The sequence below is a fragment of the Ammospiza caudacuta genome, chromosome 18 (assembly GCF_027887145.1).
Source record: "Ammospiza caudacuta isolate bAmmCau1 chromosome 18, bAmmCau1.pri, whole genome shotgun sequence".
Taxonomy (NCBI): domain Eukaryota; kingdom Metazoa; phylum Chordata; class Aves; order Passeriformes; family Passerellidae; genus Ammospiza; species Ammospiza caudacuta.
In genome coordinates this window covers 14,987,049-15,007,932 of record NC_080610.1, presented here as the reverse complement: position 1 = coordinate 15,007,932, position 20,884 = coordinate 14,987,049, and the positions used below count along the sequence as shown (strand labels likewise).

Here is a 20,884-nt window from a genome sequence, read left to right as displayed (position 1 = left end):
GTGCCAGGGATGCAGGGAGCCCCAGCAGGGCATGGGGTGTGTGTGCAGGTGTGCCAGGGATGCAGGGAGCCCCAGCAGGGCATGGGGTGTGTGTGCAGGTGTGCCAGGGATGCAGGGAGCCCCAGCCCCACACCTGCCCCTGGTCAGGCAATGAGAGAAAAGGTCCCTCGCTGCTGGAGCCTTTACAGGAGACACTTGGCTTTGCTCACACTGGTCCTGCAGGCCGGGGACAGGGGGCAGGGGTCTCACACACGGGGTGACAGCCCCTGGAGCTGGCTCTGTGTGTTAATTACCTTCCTGTCCTCACTGGTGCCCCACTGGCTGCATCTGACCAGTCTGGGACCTGACTGTCCCCTTTGCAGCCTGGCTGTGGTGTTCAGCCCATTGGGTTTGTCACACTGCTCAGCAGCTCTGCTCCCTTGGCCATCGGGTATTTATTGCCCAGAGACCAGTGACAGCCTCCCTTTCACGAGTGAGAAGCAAAGCTGTTGTTGTCATTCCTGCTCTTTTAGCTTTGCTGCTGGGGGCAGAAATGCCATTCTCAGCTCAGAGATGGGAAGCTCGGGGTGCTGGCTGTGCTGGGATGGCTGCAGTGGGGGATGCAGAGAGAGAGGGAGATGGAACTTCATTAGCAGGAGTGAGAAAGTGTTGTCATGTTTATTACAAACAATCGTGGCTCTTGCAGTGTAAAGCAGGAGGTGGGCACTGCCCAGCAGGCTGTGGCAGCTCCTCAGGCAGTGCCAGCCTGGCTCAGGCTGTGCTGCCATCCTGTCCCTGACTGCCAGGAGCAGTCGCTGGGCATCCCGGGCAGCAGGTGGGCAGGGAGCCTCCTCATCCAGCTGGAAACAGGCCCTGGAGCAGCCAGCAGCAAACCAGGGGCATGCTGCGGCAGCAGGGAGTGGGGGGCAGCAGGAGGGAAGGATTGGATTGGATTGGATTGGATTGGATTGGATTGTCTGTGTGTGCCCTGGGCAGAGCTGCACCCCCAGAGCTGCCCCTGCCCCAAAAACTGCCCAGAAATGTCATCAGCACAAAGGTGCAGCTGGGCACCTCCAGCACCTGAGCTCTCCTTGTTCCTTACACATCAGGCTTTGCAGCATCCCTGTAAAACAAGGCACAGCAGCCTGATGGTACAGATACATCAAAGGAGATTAAAGGCTGGATTCTGGAGAGGCTTAACACCAAACTCCCCTGGAGTTCAGTGGGAGTTTAACACTTTAGCATCCTTCAGAGTATTGATCTCAATAAATTACACAGCCAGCTAGCAGGTGTGTGAGGGAGCAGGGCCTTAAAGCCAGGCTGGTGCAAAGTGCTGCTGTGCCTTTCTGTCCCCTCCTGCACGTGGGAATAGCACACTCACTGTGCCAGAGGTACCACGGCTTCCATGAGATTGTATTTTAATTGAGCAGGTTTCATCGTGATGATTTTGTTTTGATTTGTGGCTCCAGTTGATTAAGGCTTATTGGGGGAAATTTGGCAGGGTTTATTCAGTCAGAATTTGTACTCCTGTAAAGCAGCTTTGTGAAATGATGCTAATTTCCTTGGAATTTCATCTCTGACAAAAGAAAACAAGAAGAAAAAGATGCTACCAGGTTCTTGCTGTGTCAAGGAAACAACTTGTTTTGACATTTCCAAAATGAAATGTTTTGATTTTTTTCATTTTAAAATAACTTTTTCCTTGATGTTGTGGTATTTTTACATAATTTTAATCATTTGAAATTGAAATGAAAGTGAATTTCGTGACCCAAAAATGAAAGCAAATGTAGGTGTCTTGCAAGCCCCGGTGAAATGCGCGTTCATCAGCTGGAGTGGCAGTGCCACGGGAGAGGGGACACAGCACCAGGGACACACCAGGGGGAACAGGGCAGGAATAAATCACAGCTGAGCACGGAGTGTGCAGAGACTCCCAAATGTGTTCACTAGGGGCTGGGCAGAAGCTGCTCTGCTCTCATGCCACCCCAGAAAATTGTAAAATCTGTGCAAATCCACTGCTCAGAGAAGCGTGTGGTGGTGTTTGCAGGGGTCTCAGGATGAGGGAAGAGACAAGGATCTGACTCCATGTTTCAGAAGGCTGATTTATTATTTTATGATTTATATTATATTAAAACTATGCTAAAAGAATAGAAGAAAGGATTTCATCAGAAGGCTAGCAAGGAATAGAAAAAGAAAGAATGATAACAAAGGCTTGTGACTGACTGAGACAGTCCGGACAGCTGGGCTGTGATTGGCCATTAATGAGAAACAACCCCATGAGCCCAATCCCAGATGCACCTGTTGCATCCCACAGCAGCAGATAACCATTGGCTGCATTTTGTTCCTGAGGCCTCCCAGCTTCTCAGGAGGAAAAATCCTAAGGAAAGGATTTTTCAGAAAATACCACGGCTACAGAAACTGACTGTTCTTAGTAGTGGAAACGGGGGCAAAAGAAACATGGAAGGGAAAAACCCACTGAAGCTTTATGTGCCAACTCTGGATTTTAGAAAGCAAAAGGTGATTCCTGAGGGGAGGCTGTTAATGAGGGGATTTTTCAGGTGGTAACACCGACCCAGCAGACTTGTGTCACACCACAAACGAGCTGATACACGTGCAGCTCCAGCTGGATGTTTGCCCAGGATTGTGAGTCCCTAAAATGTCCCATGGCGTGCTTCACTCGGGTATGTTCACTGAGGATAATGTATTGATGTCTGCCACAGAGCTGCACAGCAAACCAAAATAGTTCTTAGAAATTAATTGGTATCAGAGTTCCCTTAATCAATGTGCTCTCTGAGATGCTTCAGGTGGGGATTAGTGCAGTAAAAACCATTTTTCATGTGCACAGGTCTCTGCTGCTATCTGTTTGTAGCAGGGCTGGGTGGGCTTGCATCGTGTCACTGTGCAAGGCTGGCAGCAAGCAAGGCCCTCAGGAACTGAGGGAGGTGTTGGGGTGGAAAATCCCGGAGTTCTGATCCCTTGAGCTGGGCTCAGCATCCCCGGAGCTCCTGAACCCTGCCCTGCCGCTTTGGGATGGGCTCAGGGATCCCCAGAGTTACTGCTTGAGGCTGGGCTCAGCATCCCTGCCCTGCTGCTTTGGGCTGGGCTCAGCCGTGCCCGGAGCTCCTGCTTTAGGGTGGGCTCAGCATCCCCGGAGCTCCTGATCCCTTGGGCTGGGCTCAGCATCCCTGCCCTGCCGCTTTGGGCTGGGCTCAGCATCCCCAGAGCTCCTGATCCCTTGGGCTGGGCTCAGCATCCCTGCCCTGCCACTTTGGGCTGGGCTCAGCATCCCCGGAGCTCCTGATCCCTGCCCTGCTGCTTTAGGCTGGGCTCAGCATCCCTGCCCTGCCGCTTTGGGCTGGGCTCAGCCGTGCCTGGAGCTCCTGCTTTGGGCTGGGCTCCTGATCCCTGCCCTGCTGCTTTAGGCTGGGCTCAGCATCCCCGGAGCTCCTGATCCCTGCCCTGCTGCTTTGGGCTGGGCTCAGCCATGCCTGGAGCTCCTGCTTTGGGCTGGGCTCAGCATCCCTGCCCTGCTGCTTTAGGCTGGGCTCAGCATCCCCGGAGCTCCTGATCCCTGCCCTGCTGCTTTAGGCTGGGCTCAGCATCCCTGCCCTGCTGCTTTGGGCTGGGCTCAGCCGTGCCCGGGTTAAGCGCGGCTCAGTAAAGGTGACTCTGCCCCCCCGAGTCATTCATTAGTGACTTATGGAGCTAATAATGGCCTCATCCTTTTGTGCCTTGGTACACAGCTTGTGTTCTGGAGTCTTTTATAGCTCAAATGAGCTGCTTTTGCTTATTTATTTCCCCGCTCATTCATTTTTAATGGTTAGCAGAGCCTCCCCCGTCCTTCTCCTGGCAGCAGTGATTTAGGCAGGGCTCATTATCATAACTTACCTTACTAAATATCCCCATTTGTGCTGCTAGACCCAGGAAAATGTGTGCAGTGCTAAATCACAAGAGATCCCATGAGCTTGCCAGGGTGGCAGGGCTGTGTTTGAAGTGTGTATTATACACAGGGAGCACTCGGGGGGGAAGGATCATTTACAGGGACAGGGATGGGGCAGAGTCATTCCCAAATACTGATTTCTGTGGGGAATACCAGAGGCTTACCTTCCCAGCTGGCCACCCTTGAGATGCACTGACCCAAACTGCTCAAGATATATTTTATTTTCAAAGATATATTTTATTTTCAAAGATATATTTTATTTTCACAGACTTATTAGCTGTGACTTCCTAAGAGTTCCAACAGAATTACTGTAGCAGGAAAGCAGTTTCCTGTGAGGGCTTTACTGTTATCCCATGGGAATTTAATAATGATAATGAGGTGGGGAAAGACTGTTCCTGTTATTTCTGAGAGCTGGCAGTGAGGTTCTGGGTGCTTCTCCTGGGAGGTGGGATGTACATTCCCTTTCCCTCTCTCCCTTTAGGGCTCTGCATTCTGTTCAGCCAGAAGCTGCCACTGGGTTTATGGGAGCAAAGGAATCTCAGCCCAAATTCAGGTGTTTCACAGACAGCCTGCACACCGGGGAGAGGGAAGAGCAGTGAAATGCTGTTAGGAGAGGGATGGGAGCAGTGCTCACTGGAGAGGCAGGAGCTCGGTGTGGCAGGGACTGTGTGGGGTTTGTGAGGGGCCTTTTGCTGCTCCCCACGTTCCCCCAAGCTGGGGAAGCCCTGCTGCAGGGCCTCCGGGAGTTTGGTGCTTGATTCCACAGATAATGGGAACCAAAAGAGTGGAAAATAATAAAAACCAATTGCTCTGTTTGTGATCACACCCCAAGAGCATTCAGAAGGGGGGAGTTTCAGAGGACAGAGACGAGCCCTTCTCAAACAACACAATCGGGCTTTTCACGTGAATGTAAAACTGCCTGGGAGCAGCAGTGCCCCTGGTTGTGTTAGTGTGTGCAGGAGGGGCACAGCAGCATCCCTGCATCTCTGCAGTGACTGCCCCAGAACGTGCAGAGTCAGTGTTCCAGGTGTGCTCAGCCCTGCACTGCACCCAGTGCCAGCAGGGCGTGTTTGCTCTGGGCACGGGCACGAGGGAATGTCCTTGCTGGCTCTGAGCTCTGCTGCCACTGCGGGCACATGGAAATGCCATTTCTGGCTCTGCTGTGCTGGCACTGTGGGCACATGGAAATGCCATTTCTGGCTCTGTGCTCTGCTGCCACTGCGGGCACATGGAAATGCCATTTCTGGCTCTGTGCTCTGCTGCCACTGCGGGCACATGGAAATGCCATTTCTGGCTCTGTGCTCTGCTGGCACTGTGGGCACATGGAAATGCCATTTCTGGCTCTGTGCTCTGCTGGCACTGTGGGCACATGGAAATGCCATTTCTGGCTCTGTGCTGTGCTGGCACTGTGGGCACATGGAAATGCCATTTCTGGCTCTGAGCTCTGCTGGCACTGTGGGCACATGGAAATGCCATTTCTGGCTCTGTGCTCTGCTGGCACTGTGGGCACATGGAAATGCCATTTCTGGCTCTGTGCTGTGCTGGCACTGTGGGACACACAGACCTCTGCCCCAGAGCCAGCACTCACTGCTCAGGTCTGTGTTCACTGCCTCAGCTCTGCACTGGTGGAAGGAGAAGAGGGGCACCTGCAGGAGCCCAGAGAAGCCCAAAGCTCTTTTATAACCTGCCAGGTTCGTGCCCCAAAAAGCCATTCAGAGCTCAGTCCCTCAAGAGATGAAAGCCCCCTGTACTGAGAGAATTTCTGGAGCATCTTGTGAACACTAAGTACAGTCTCCCCTAATTAATGGAGCCAGCTCAGTGCAGGTGTGTGAAAAGCTCCAGTGACACAAAGCCTGGAAAAGCTTCAGCAAGGGAGCACAGCACCAGAAGGGTTTAATGGCATTATAATGTCCTTGGATTGCAGTGGCCACAACACAGAGATGTATTCCAGCAGTCCATTAGCAGGAAAAGAAAATGGCTCTTTCTCTCTTGAGCCCTTGTCACCTTTGCTGGAAGCTGGAGTTGGCATCCCTGGGACAGCAGAGCCCAGAGGCAGGAGGAGAGGAAATGAGAGATGGGGGAGTCCCTGGATTTTGGGAATAAGCAGATTGGCTTTCCCCACAAATCAGCCACCTCTCCCCAGGCCCTGTGTGGCTCTGCTGCATTTCCAAGGTGCTCAGTGGCTTTCTGGAGTGGCTGTGTGTGCCCAGGCTGGTGCTGGCCACCCCTGATGTGCCCCAGGAGCTGAGCTGGGCCAGGGCAGAGCCCTCTTGCCCCGTTCACGGCTCTGAGAACACAATCTCAGGAGATATTTCAGTTTTGTGCCCTCCTGTGTGTTCCCTCGTGCTGAACAGCTCAGATGTGGCTGCAGGAGCAGGGCCTGGCTGATCTGCTGCCCATTGAGCACCTGATTCTGCACATGCTGCCTGATTTATGGACATGTTCTGGACATTGCCCCCTGTTGTGCTGTTGCTCTCTTGGGCCTGCATGCCAGCTGCAGCAGAGCAGTGCAGTCATTGATGCAGGCAGGGAGGGCTGCCTGGGAGCTCAGTGAGCTCATGGTGCTGCTGGCTTCACCCACAGCCAGGGAAACCAGCAGCTATCCCAAGCACAGGCACCTTTTCCTGACCCTCACTTTGTTCTGTAAACCATAATCTTGAAGGCACAAGGTCATGGTATTTATTTAATCATTCCTACAGTAGTCTTTTAGGGATGGATTCTTTTTATAGCTCTCTTTGTGCAGTGAACCCTGATCAAGTTGGAATCCAGGTCTGTTTGCCTGCCAAATTTTCTTTCTCTTGTTATTGCTCGAGCATTAATGAGTTTAGAATCTGAGAGCCTGATTGCCATCTCTGCCCAGCCCAGTTCAGCATTTCTCTCTGTGGCCTGGGAGAGTCTGTGCTGAGTTCCAGCCCCCGAGGCTGAGCTGCCCGTCACAAGCTCACAGACCAGTAAAACCAGCAGCAAAATCCCACCAAAAATCACAGTTCAGGCAGTGACACCTGAGCCAGGTGCCCTGGTGACGGGCAGAGCGGGGGACACCAGGGGACATGCAGGGCACCCAGGGGATACGTGGGGGCACCAGGGGACTCAGGGGACATGCAGGGCACCCAGGGGATACGTGGGGGCACCAGGGGACTCAGGGGACATGCAGGGCACCCAGGGGATACGTGAGGACACCAGGGGACTCAGGGGACATGCAGGGCACACCCAGGGGACATGCAGGACCCAGCAGCTGCCGTGGCAGTGCAGAAGCTCAGCTTGAGAACAGGCTCACCTGAGACACAAAGCCCATAAATCTGCTGTAAACAAACTCCTCACTCTCCTGCTGAAGCCAAGAGCAACTCAGGAGTTTGACCTTAGAGCAGAGGTGGCTTGGGAGGGAGACACTGCAAGAGCCACGATAACCTTTCCTTGGTGTGTCACTGGGCTCACACAAGCCAGGATGGAAATGTATTTGCCATGGCTCTGTCTGTGAGGGGGTTGTTGTTGTTTAAAGATAATAACGTTAGGAATGCCAATTATCCTACAAAAGCTGGTGATATTTAAATATGATTTAAATTCATTCAGCATTTAAACAGAAAAGTAGAAAATGGCATTAAATTCAGACAAGGACGAGACTATACATTGCAGAGTGAGAAGTATGAAATACATTGATGGAATGGAATAGAAGGTCTGGCTGGTAATGGATTATGGAAAGAGCTCAGGGTTCTAATAGATCATTCCTTCAGATCATCAGCACAGTAAAGTGGTAGTTAATAAATTATTTGACGTGTACATTCACTCATATATTTTAACTAAGTGTAATGAACAGGTCCTGTCAGCTCACCTAGATCCTCGCAGTTACTGCTAAATTGCTTGAGTGAGATTTACTAACTCTCTGCAATATTGATGTCCAGAGCTGCAGGTGATAAATGGAGGGACACCAGGGCTGGCTCCTGCTGCAGGGCTCTGCCAGGCTGGCAGCAGGGCTGGAGCTGGGCCCTGGCCACCCCTGAGCCCTTCCTGGGAGGAGTTTGGTTGTGAGCCCCCCACTCGCTGCCCGGTACCTGTGCAGGACTCCTGAGGAGCTCTGTCCCGTTCTGGGGTGCATTAGAGAGCTCTGTCCCATTCTGGGCTGGATTAGAGAGCTCTGTCCCATTCTGGGCTGCATTAGAGAGCTCTGTCCCGTTCTGGGCTGGATTGGAGAGCTCTGTCCCATTCTGGGCTGGATTGGAGAGCTCTGTCCCGTTCTGGGCTGCATTAGAGAGCTCTGTCCCGTTCTGGGCTGCATTAGAGAGCTCTGTCCCTACTCAGTCTGAGTGCAGGCACTCACTGCCCTCCCAGGTGAGGGGGCTCTGAGGGCTCTCAGGGAGGGCTGGGGGGTCTGAGCTGTGGGGAGAGGACAGGAGCCTTCTCTGGAGTGGGAATTAAGGACCAAGAAAAAGCTGTTCCCTTATCTTAGATTATACCAGAACTGTTTACAGCAGGAAAAATCAGCCTCTTAAAGTGATGCTGAATTGCACAGGCTATTAAGGGCACACCAGGCACCTTCCTCGTTATTCCATGCTGTCCTCTGAACCTGGAGCTAGTTTAAACCTAGATCCCTTCTCTTCCTCCCACTCACTTACCCAGCGTGTGGTGAACTTTATAATTAGTGAAGAGACTCATTAATTTTTTTTCCTTGTCCTTTTTATTTTCAGGTTTCTGACAGATGTGACTATGTCTTTGTCAACGGGAAGGAAATGAAAGGCAAAGTGAATGTCGTGGTTAATTTCACTTACCAGCACCTGAGTGCCCCCCTGGAGATGACAGTGTGGATCCCTCGTCTCCCGCTGCAGATTGAGGTCTCTGACACAGAGCTCAATCAGATCAAGGGCTGGAGAGTCCCCATCATCTCTAATAAGAGGTAGGTTTCATTAGGGGTTGTTCGTTCTGGGCCGTGCACTTGCCAGGGACCTGTCAGGGCCAGAGGATCTGAACATGCTCATTTGGCCTTAATGCAATTCTGCTGGGAATTTGAAGGTCACCAGACATTTATTCAATAGGCTCCTGCACTGGACTGGTAAGGGAAATGGAAGCTGCAGATGCATGAACCTGGATTGGAAATCAATTTCCCTTTGTAGCACTAATGGCTGAGATGGGAAGGGCCAATTGGTCAGGTTAGGCAGGATCAGGCACGAGGCAGCTCTGGCAGGGCTGGTCGGTCTGCAGCCTGTTCACAGGTCCTGGCAGCTCCTGGGTCCACTGCCAGTGTCACAGTTAGCACAGAGCTGCTTCCACCCCGTGGGGTGCAGTGATCAGTGCCCCACAGGCAGGACACAGAGCTCTCACACTGTCAGTGCCCACAGGACACAGGCTGGATGAAGCAGGTCAGAGCTGGCTGCGTCTCTTGTCAGTGTAATTAAGAACAAGAGGAACGAGTTGATAAAGGAGGTGCTTGGTATTCCCACCTGCAAATGAAGCCATTTATTACAGGTTTCTGTTAGCATCAGAACACAGACATTTTGGTGGAGATGTGATTTCAAATTGTACTGTACAGAGAGGGATGTGTGTGTAGGTGCAGGGAGATTTCCATGGCAACACCAAGATGTTTATGGGAAGATCCAGAAAGAAAAGAAGTGTGAAGGTCCTGAAAGCAAGGACTTGACATGGGAAACAATGGAAGATGCTTGGGGAGGACAGTGTGGTGGCAAAGCTGGGAGGCCAGAGATGGTCTCAAGTGCTGTTTCTGAGTTACGAACACGGGAAACAGGACAAAAGGGGGGGAGAAGCTGAAGGAAGCAGCTGCAGGAGCAGGCTGCAGGCTGAGGCCAGCAGCAGCTCTCAGCACAGCTGACCCTGTCCCCTGTTGTCCCCAGGCCGGCCAGGGACAGCGACGACGAGGACGAGGACGAGCGCAGGGGCAGGGGCTGCACCCTGCAGTACCAGCACGCCATGGTCAGGGTGCTCACCCAGTTCGTGGCCGAGCCCCCCGAGCCCGGGGCCCAGCTCAGCTTCCTGCTGGGCTCAGACTGGCAGCTGGACATCACCCACCTGGTCAGGGACTTCATGCAGGTGGAGGAGCCCAGGATCGCCCAGCTGCACGAGGGACAGGTCCTGGTCGGGCTGGAGCTGGGCATGACCACCATCCAGGTAGGGACATCACTGATGTGCTCATCACATCACTGTTCCTCCCTTAATTCTGCCACCATCCAGGTAGGGACATCACTGATGTGTTCTCTACTTGCCTTAATTCCCCTACAAACTCCAGGTAGGGAGATCATTGATGTGCTCTGTTCTTGCCTTAATTCCCCTACAAAATCCAGGTAGGGAGATCATTGATGTGTTCTGTTTCCTGCCCTAATTCCCAGCCACAATTCAGGCAGGGAGATCACTGACATGTTCTGTTCCCTTCAACTCCCCTCCCTGGCCGTGGGTGATCCAGCATTCACAACAGAAACTGGAGCCACGAGCTTCTGAATGGAACAGAATAGGAGCAAGGACTAGAAGACATGGCAGAGATGGTTTTCTCTCCTCATCTGGGGCCCCAAAGTGCAGTAGATCATAGTTTCATTTAATTTAATCCAGCCTGTCTATTGGGAGGCTTTTTCTGATTATTTTTGTCTAAGGCTGCTTCTGAACCTGGAGCCAGGATTTGATCACAAGGTGTGCAGCTGCTGAACAGCTCAGTGTTCTCCCAGCCTGCACTACAGAGCAAAGGGTAAAGTGAAAATTATCCAGGTTAAGGAAGTGAGACTGGAATACTAATCCAAATATTAATTAAAAGAGAAGGAAAAGGAGATGGGGGGAGCGATTATTTCAGTGATACTGAAGTAGAATACGTGTTAACAAACACTAGAACAGGGAGAAAATCTCTCTCCAAACATGCTTATCATCCCAAAGTGTCAAAGCACAAAACAAGCAGCACACCTGTCGATAACGAGGTTGTCAAGGCTGGAGAAATGGGATTTGAGATTTTTTACTTTCTGCACAATCTGCAGAGATTTTCTGAATGCCTTTCTAAAGCTCTGGAATTTACAGTGCTCAGACCAATGTACATAAAACTGGGGAAAGAAAAATCCAAGGGTAAAATCTGAGAGCAAGTTATATTTAAAGAATACCTCTTATGAGCTGCTTCAGAGATGCTCTGTACCCTGTATGGATCATTAAATTCAACTCTCTGCTAATGAGCACCGTGGATGTCATGTATCACTGCACTGACCTCTGTGTGTATTTTCTTAACCAAAACAAATTCTCTCTGTCAATTTTGCATTCAGTACCATGAGAGGTTGTTGTAGCAATACATTACCCTTCCTTTCCACAGCTTAGATATAAATACCATTTATTCAGTGGATTTTATATAAATCTACAGACTACATTATATTTATGCCACTTCAAAACATGAGGATTAATCAAATACTTAAATTTCTCATGAAGATTACATTTACAACTAGTTACTACACGTGAGGCAGATGTGTGTGGTAATTACATTTACAGTTAGCACATCTGAAGCAGATGTTGGCACACTGCAGAGGGGAGTGGCACAGCTGATTACAGTTGACAGGTAAAAGGTGTTATAGGGCCCCTGTTATTGCAGAAGAGTTACAAAATGCGAGTAGCCCTTTTAAATCATTTTAATGGTGTCTGCTGTGAGAAATCCCATTGCCATGAACATCCCTTATGTGTGTTCCATGAATCCTGTGCAGTTCTTTCACGTGGTGCTGTACAAAGTGGCTGTTGGTAACCGCAGCTTTCCTTTCCAGATCCTGTCCCCCCTTTCGGATGCCATCTTGGCTGAGAAGACAGTGACAGTGCTGGACGAGAAGGTGACAATCACTGACCTGGGAGTGCAGCTGGTGACAGGACTGTCCCTCTCTCTGCAGCTCAGCCCGGGCAGCAACAGGGCCATCTTTGCCACCGCAGTGGCACAGGAGCTGCTGCAGTCCCCAAAGCAGGTCTGTGCCCGGCTGGGCTGCTCTGAGGCACTGCCTCTGACCCTGCAGCTGCTGGGATGAGCAGGGTTTTACTGACAGTGTGCTGGTGAAACACTCTGTGTATGGGACTTTGCTGAAGGTACCAAGGGTCCTGAGCAGCAAAGCAAAGACCCACACATACACAGACACACGCACACCTTTTCTGTCCCATTCAGCACCCTCTGAATATCCTCTGGGATATCCTGCCATGTTCACCTCTCACCACAGGTATCCAAATCATCCCTTTCATTCCACCTGTACATGAGAAAGTGCCTCGTGTTGTGCCAGACTCTTCTCCTTTAGTCACTTCCTGTGAGCACTTTAAGAAGTCAGGGAGCATCCCTTTCACTCTGATTCATTACTAGAATGTGAATCAGCATCACTGACTCATTTCCTGATTCATGATTTCATAAACCATTTTTTTCCCTTATTACCCTTAGTTCCTTTATTAGGGAACCAACAGTTACCAAGGGCTTTTGGACTTTGCCATGGCCTCATCAGTCCCTGCTTGGTATTTGTCCTTGTGCTTCTGTACACATTTGAAATGTAAACTTGTTTTTCCAAACCAAATCCATCAGTCTGGGACTTTCATCAAGGATACACTGGGCTCTTAACACTCGAGCATGTTCTGAGTTTTAAAGGCAAATGGCATCCCCATTTGAAGTTTGGCCAACTGCTGAGGTGCTTTAATTCATCATGGGGTGAATTAAAATCCCCATTTTCCTTGGGATGCAGGATGAGAAATAACGAAGAGCTGCTGTCTTTATAGGGTGATAAAAATGTGCAGTGTTCCAGGAGTGAAGGAATCGATGGCAGGCAGGTGGAGGGAAGGCCAGTGAGCTCATCCATGGCCCAGGGGGTCGGACAAAGGGCCCTGAGGCCAGCCCAGGGGCAGGGCTTGGTGCCAGTCTGCCCCACTGTGCCCAGGGGCAGGGCTTGGTGCCAGTCAGCCCAGGGGCAGGGCTTGGTGCCAGTCAGCCCCACTGTGTGCCCAGCTTGGGCATTTCAGCCCCCAGAAATGGAGTCTGGGCAGGTCCTTCCTGCAGGGCTGCAGTCAGGGATCCACAAAAACCAGAGAGGAAACTCTGTGCCCCCCACACTGGCAGGGCTGGCTCTGCTTTCAAAGGCAGCTGAGTCCCTCCAATGCTCAGGACGTGATTTTCAGAGCAGTCCCTATAAGCAAAGCAATGCAAAATTATTAAATGATTATGCAGGTTTAAGCAACACAGTGGGAGGATGAGAGTTGATGACATAAATTCTATGCAGCCTTCAAGAAACAGCCAAAGATTAATAAACACAAAGCTGGGATTTATGACAGTGTCAGCAAAGTCTTAGGGCTCTGGCCTGAAATAGAGACAGAAGCAAATCTCCCATTGAAGCAGGGGGAGCTTTGTGGCTCGGAGGATTTCGGAATCAGGCCAGTAGAATGTGCACCCTACAGTCCCAAAGGACTGGAAGCTTATTCTCCATGCTCTGAACAGGTGAATGACTTTGTGCTGTGAGCACTTTAAAGGATAATGTGCTTGTTCTCTGTACATATGTGGAGTTAAAATGTAAATGCTGTCTGTATGAAAAACTGCTTATTTACAGAAACAGGACTTTGATATTCACAGTTTTCACAAGTTGATTTGTTGGATGGGTGTCTGTCTGTTTGTCAGACTCTCACAGCAAGGTGATCCCAATTCTGACCATAGAAAAGCTCATTTCAGACAGTAAAGAATCCACAGATGGAGCCAGGTCTGTCTGGTGGGGATTTTCCAGTGCAGATACCCCAACCAGGACAGCTCAGACCATCAGAAGCAGGAATGAGATTCCAGAAGAGAATTTGAATTTTATCTGTAAAGATCAATGTAGGAATACGAAGTTGTTTTTCAGGTGCCACAACAATTTTCAATAGCCATTTGAGAGTCCTTAGAGGACCTGATTTTCAGAAATGTGTGAGCACATGTTTTCTGAAATTCAAAAATCCTTTGAAATGTTTCAAATCAGAAGCCAAAAGTCAAGGATCCCAGGAAAGCTGCAGCATGAGGCATGTTCTTAGTACCCAGGTCAGATTCATTGGCATTCAGTGAAAGCCTCCATGCACACTGGAGTACACAATCTGCATTGCTGTGACACAAGATTAAACTTTATTATTGTCTTGCTTTTAATTGCTAACAAGCGTAAAAATTGCCCTGGCTGTTTTCTAAAGAAGCAACTGATTGGTTTCCTCTGCTTATACAATCTGCTAATTTAATTTGAGAGACAGGGATCAAGGAGTGAAGGTGTGGAGTCATGTGTGGACCTGTTTGCTGCATTAGCCATCTTTTAACATGTGCTTTGTGTAATGAGAGGAGACTTTGTATTTTAAGCAGTTTAGAAATAATGTTGGGTTTTTTTAGTGTAAATACACAACAGTAAATGATCTCAGTCACTGGTAATGCTCCCTGACACGCAATTTATTATGGTGCTGAAGTAGATTCTGCAGAGCCCAGGGGACACAGCTCCTTTAAGCACCTTTGTGGAAACCAATCTTATTATCAATGAGACTTTGAGCCCAGTATTTCTCTTCGCACCTTGGCAAGACATTAATTTCACTACTCTCCCTATTTATTTCTGTTCTGATCACTATTGGTGTGAGGATCCTGTGAGGAGGAGGGAGCAGATCAGAGCAGAGCACATTTCCCTGAGGATCACTCTGAGTGGGTCTGTATTTGTTTTATGTATTACAGGAAGCAGCCATCAGCTGCTGGATCCAGTTCAGTGACGGATCTGTCATGCCCCTGGATATTTATGACTCCAAAGACTTCTCCTTGTCAGCCACCTCTCTGGATGAGAAGGTGGTGTCCATCCACCACGACCCCAAGTTCAAGTGGCCTGTGATTGCTGCTGAGACCGAGGGCCAGGGCACGCTGGTGAAGGTGGAGATGGTGATCAGCGAGTCATGCCAGAAATCCAAAAGGAAGAGCATCCTGGCTGTCGGGAGTGGCAGCATCAAGGTCAAGTTTGGGCAGAGTGACGCCAGCCCCAACGCCAGCGACAGCAAGCACAGGGGTGTCCAGCTGGAGAGCGACCGGCGCCACAAGAGCCCCTGGCAGGAGAGAGGGGACGGGCACTACTCCAGCTCCTCCGTGGGCCACGAGCAGGACAGGGCCACCACCACGCACAGGTCTGTTCTGAGCAGGAAGGAGGACAGGGAGAGCCTCCTGGACGATGCCAGCCAGAACGTGCCCCTGGACTTCACCAGCTTCCCCGCCCAGGTGGATCTGCCCAGGGCCGGTGGGGACAGCGAGGACAGCGAGCTGGTGCCGTCCCCACGGGGGCTGAGTGACCTGGAGATCGGCATGTACGCCCTGCTGGGCGTCTTCTGCCTGGCCATCCTCGTGTTCCTCATCAACTGCGTCACCTTCGCCCTCAAGTACAGGAACAAGCAGGTTCCCTTCGAGGAGCAGGAGGGCATGAGCCACTCCCATGACTGGGTGGGGCTGAGCAACAGGACAGAGCTGCTGGAGAATCACATCAACTTCTCATCCCAGCAGGATGAGCAAATCACAGCCATCGACAGGGGGGTGGACTACGAGGAGAGCAAATACCTCCTCAGCACAACTGCCACCAAAAACATCAACGGACAGTCCTTCAGGTCTCCTGAGTCCACGTTCAGTGAGGGCAAGGAACAGAAAAGTGAGCCAACCGCTTCTCCTACCTCCAAGAGGAAACGGGTGAAATTCACCACCTTCACCACCATCTCCTCTGACGATGGCTGTCCAACTGTCAACTCAATCCTGATGAGTAACGAGGATGACATTAAATGGGTCTGCCAGGACATGGACCTGGGGGAGTGCAAGGAGCTTAAAAACTACATGGAGAGGTTACACGAAAATGCGTAATGAGACACAAAAGACTTTTTTGGTTTGGTTTGTTCGTTTGTTTGTTTTTCACTCACCTTCTGCCTTTAATTTTGGGTAGTGGGGCAAAGTGTTGTATTCTGACAGGAATCAGCTGGTGGATAATTACTCACTGGAGCCCCAAGAAGCCACCCAAAAGCAGCTGGGAGAGCAGAGATCCTGGACAGCTGTTTAAATTCAAGTCCTCTCTGTGCTCAGAGATGGAAGTGAGAGATGTGTGTGGGTTTTTGATACATGATAACATGAAAAAAAACTTAGAAAAATAATACAGTCTCATTCTCTGTGCTTTCCCAGGAAATCAATAAATATAACAAACTCCAGTGCAGTTTGGATATTACAAAGCTCACACAGCTCTGCTGTTCGATATTGCAAGCTTTGGTTAAAAGCAAGAGATTGGTCTGAGAATAAATAGATCCATGAGAAGAGCATATCGTTCAGGCCACGTGCAGAGAATATCCATCCAGGAACATTCATTTAAAGCTGACAAAAACCAGCAGTGAATGAAGCAGCTCCCAGAGCTGAGGAGTCATGATTTCCAAAGAGTCTGGAGGGGATAAAGGCGTAACTGGGCTGTTTACAAACCAGCATGTTTGCCTCCCAAGCACTGACAGTGGATACACAGATACAGTTCAAACTGAAACTCTCTTTTTACGTAGATGCCAAGGTCATAAACTTTGCCAGCCAATTTTGGGTATTTGTTAATTTGTAAAATAGGAGAAGATATGATCTATACTCAGACTATCACTCATCCTAAGGAGGGTCTTTTGGAAAGTTTGAGAGAATGAGCTATTTTTAAAAGCCCGCTTTGTTTGATTGTCCTGTTTTGGATTTGTATTCCCTGGAGCTCCCCATCTGGTATCCTGAGGGCACTCCCCAGATCAGTCAGCCTTGGAGCTGTGGTCCCTTCCCTTCCTTCCCTTCCCTTCCCTCCCGTGCACATCACTCCAGGGCTGCTCCTGCCGAGCACAGCCCTGCTGGTACCACGCTGTCCTGGCTCTCCCTGCTGTCCCTTCCCAGGGCTGTCCCTGTCCCTGGGCTCGGTGCCCCGTGTGCTGAACTGCCACCAGCAGCAGCAGCTGCCCCTTGGTCCATCCCCTGCCCTGTGTCAGCTCCTTGTGCCCCCCATCCTTAGCCCAGCACGTTTAGAGGGCACTGGGAGGTCACAGGGGAGAGCTGCACGTTCCACATTGAACCCTGCACAGCTCAGCTCAGCAGATTGCATTTGTTTCTCCCAGGGGTGATGGTTATCTTCTGTTTTCTTGATAAGGATGTACATACAGTAGGATTTCAGTGACTACCCTTCCAACCCGACGTGCCCTCCAGCCTCAAACCAGGACATGTCTTGTGAGGTCCAAGAGCAGCCTCCGATGGCCAGTGGCAAAGTGCCAAAGCACTAGCTAAAATCCAGGTCATGGATTTGATATAGAAAAATATTTCAAGCTCCCCTTTATTTTCTGGAGTCAGTCCTTGCCCTCTTTTTGTTAAGTCTTCCAAGATTGAATCTAGGTTGCTCAGTTTAATACACACCCGCCCTCCCACAAACACTTAGATTGAATCCCTCTATATTTAGAATGTACTGTAGATTGTAAGAATGTAATATATATATTTATAAACATGCCAACTGTGAATAAAATTTGCATTTTAGTGGCTTCATCTTTTTTTCCTACTCTGCACGCCTCTTTCCTTTGGCTGTCAGAACATTCACCCTGAGGAGGCTGGCAGCAGTACAGACAGGAGGGCTTTGATGGATGCAGGAGGCACAATCCACTCACAGAATTGTGTTGGCAGTGCGGGGGGACCACAGGCAGCACCAACAACCTGTCATGCTACAGATGTACGTGCACCGAGTCACCCTAACAAGATTTGGAACTATTTGCAAATAAATCCACGTGCTTTATTTCTAGCCTGAGAGCCCAGTATGTGAGTTTGTGGGTTTGGGGTCTGCTTTTCTCCTCTGGGAAGATCCACCTTTGGCTATGCACCTTCTAAGGGAGCAGGTGAGTGGACAGAGCCAATGTGCCCAAAACTTTGGAGATCAGATGGTCTTTGCTTTCTTACAGCACCTCTGCTCAAGGCCTGGATGACCCAGGGCAGGACGGGGTGCAGCAGTGACAGCACAGGAGCAGTGCAGCAGTGCAGGACCAGGTGCAGCAGTGAGGACAGGACAGTGCAGGCTCCAGACAAGCTCTGCCTGAGCTCCCAGGTGAGGTGAGCAGCGTTGGAGCTGCAGCACAGACAGGCAGCCTCCCCAGGTCCCTAGCAGGTCCAGCCCAGCCTTGCCTCCAGCTCTGGGGCTATTTTGGGTGCTTTTTGCACATCAGGACGTGGTGTCTGCAGTGAGGCAGGCTGGGTGACGGTGCCCAGGTGTCTCCGGAGCCCAGGTGTGAATGCAGGTTTGCCTCCCCAGCGTGTGGCCAGGCCCCTCCTTGGGAGGAGCAGGTACAGACTGTGCTGGGAGCAGCCTGTCACCCTGCTCTGCCCAGAGCTGCCCTGCTCCATGCCATTGCTGCTCCATCCCATTGCTGCCCCATCCCATTGCTGCCCCATCCCATTGCTGCTCCATCCCATTCCTGCTCCATCCCATTGCTGCCCCATCCCATTGCTGCTCCATCCCATTCCTGCTCCATCCCATTGCTGCTCCATCCCATTGCTGCCCCATCCCATTGCTGCTCCATCCCATTGCTGCTCCATCCCATTGCTGCCCCATCCCATTGCTGCTCCATCCCATTGCTGCTCCATCCCATTGCTGCCCCATCCCATTGCTGCCCCATCCCATTGCTGCCCCATCCCATTGCTGCTCCATCCCATTCCTTTTCCATCCCATTGCTGCTCCATCCCATTGCTGCTCCATCCCATTGCTGCTCCATCCCATTGCTGCCCCATCCCATTCCTTTTCCATCCCATTGCTGCTCCATCCCATTCCTTTTCCATCCCATTGCTGCTCCATCCCATTGCTGCTCCATCCCATTGCTGCTCCATCCCATTCCTGCTCCATCCCATTCCTTTTCCATCCCATTCCTTTTCCATCCCATTGCTGCTCCATCCCATTCCTTTTCCATCCCATTCCTTTTCCATCCCATTCCTGCTCCATCCCATTGCTGCCTCAGCTGCCTCTGGGGAACAGCAGCCACTAACCCAAGTTCCTCTGGTAGCACAAAGCCCAGAGATGTGCTCTGAGCACAAACAGCCTCCAGCTGCAGCACCGGGGATCCTGGCAGCAGATCTGAGCCTGTCTGCCTGCTCAGAGCTGCCTGTGTGTGCAGCAGCTGGAACTGCCGCTGTCATAGGGCAGTGCCATAAATAATGCAGTTTATTTCTAGTGCTCTTTCTCATGGAGCTCACAGTGCTCTGAGCAAGGTGTGTTCCTTGCTGACCTGGGGAGCCCAGGGTGAGGTGCTGTGCCCAGAGTCACTGCACATCTGTGACAGAACAATAACAGAACAGTCACATCTGTGCAGGATCCTGAGAGTGACCTGTGGCCACCTGTATGCAAGCAAACACCCTAATTAATCTGCTAATTAGCAGAATACATCGAGTTCCTGTAGGGATTTTTGCATGTGTGTGTCTTTGAGAGGGGGGGGTGTGTACATTCCCTTTTTGCACTGCACAGGGCCCACACTGCTGAGCAAAGCCCTCTACACCCTGAGCATCCCAGGAGGAATTCCATGTTTCAGGCAATCAGCTGAGATCCCAGCTGGCAAACGGGGGCCTAAATCCTGTTTCCCACCATTAAAGCAGTGCTGGTGTTGATGTGCTGCACACACACAGCGTTCTGCAGCTGTGGCTCCCACTGGCAATCTCCTGAACCTGATAAAGAGCCCTGCTGACAGCAAGCACTCTCCCGTGAGAGTTATTAATTACCTGATTGTTTTCTTCTGTGCAGTTGCCTCTTATTGTCATGTTTGAGTCTCTCTTCCTGTGAGCAGACTGATTGAGGCATGTTAACAAAAAAAAAAGATTTATCTGATACAGTTTGGTTCTTTTTAGAGACTTTATGCATGAATACAATCAGGAGTAGAAACTCAATGCTCCTATAAATCAGGTAAGCTGGTTCTTTACTCTCTTCTTTCATTTTAAAAGCTTCCCCTTGAGGAGTCTTAAATATATGGTGGTTTAGACCCAGCTGCATTAAACACCAGTGAGTTCAGTCTGAGCAACGCAGGTAAATAATTGGTTTGATGTGGTATTGCAAACAAGACTTCTCTGGAGTTGACTTTAAAAACCAGAATAGGAACTAAATCTCTGTGCAGCCTGCACCAAGCAGCTCCAGAAGCCACTTTCACACCTCGTTTGGGTAATGAATGGGATGTAAATGAAACGAGCAGCCCGGAGAGGCTTGAGCTCGGCTCTGTGTGTGCTGGGTTCCCCCAGCGCTGCCGGCTCTCAGGTGAGCTGCGGGAGCTCCTGGTGAGCAGGGCAGCCTGGCAGAGCCTCCCTCCCTCCCTCCCTCCCATAGCACTGGGTGAGGGAGAGCCTGCCTGGGCTCCTGCTATTGATCACAGTCCAGCGAGCGTCACTGAGGAATCAGCCCGGGGAAGGAGCTGCCGCTGCCAAATGGTGCGTTTAGAAACTGCCTCCAGCATTTCAAAAACTCCCAGAGATGAATTTATTTAGTCCTGAAAGCCCAGGACCTCTGTCACACATTCCTACGCGTTCATTGTGGTGCCAGAGCCCGTCCCTGAGCGCTGCAGCCACGCATCAGTGCCAGCAGAGCAGTGCCAGCAGCACTCAGAGCTGTCCCGCTGTCCTGCTGTCCCGCTGTCCCGCTGTCCCGCTGTCCTGCTGTCCCGCTGTCCCGCTGTCCCGCTGTCCCGCTGTCCCGCTGTCCCGCTGTCCTGCTGTCCCGCTGTCCCGCTGTCCCGCTGGCAGCCCTCCCCAGCACAGGGGGTCAGCCCAGGGGCTGCCAGGGGGACAGGGGTGTCCTGAGCACGGGAGTGAGCACAGGTGTGAGCACAGGAGTGAGCACAGGTGAGTCCTGCAGCACAGGTGTGAGCACAGGAGTGAGCACAGGTGAGTCCTGCAGCACAGGTGTGAGCACAGGAGTGAGCACAGGTGAGTCCTGCAGCACAGGTGAGTCCTGCAGCACAGGTGTGAGCACAGGTGAGTCCTGAGCACAGGGGTGTGTGGAGCACAGGGGTGTCCAGCAGCACAGG

General features: G+C 51.1%; 1 protein-coding gene across 1 annotated transcript in view; it reads left to right on the top strand.

The window, feature by feature from the left end:
- The window catches only part of LOC131565763 (transmembrane protein 132D-like), a 181,432-nt gene extending 165,719 nt beyond the window's left edge, over positions 1-15,713 (top strand). Inside the window, exons 6-9 of the mRNA XM_058816822.1 lie at positions 8,596-8,801; positions 9,754-10,027; positions 11,638-11,829; positions 14,559-15,713. Of these exons, the coding sequence (XP_058672805.1) occupies positions 8,596-8,801; positions 9,754-10,027; positions 11,638-11,829; positions 14,559-15,713 (1,827 nt within the window). The remainder of the gene's footprint in view (positions 1-8,595; positions 8,802-9,753; positions 10,028-11,637; positions 11,830-14,558) is intronic.
- Positions 15,714-20,884: the final 5,171 nt, after the last annotated feature.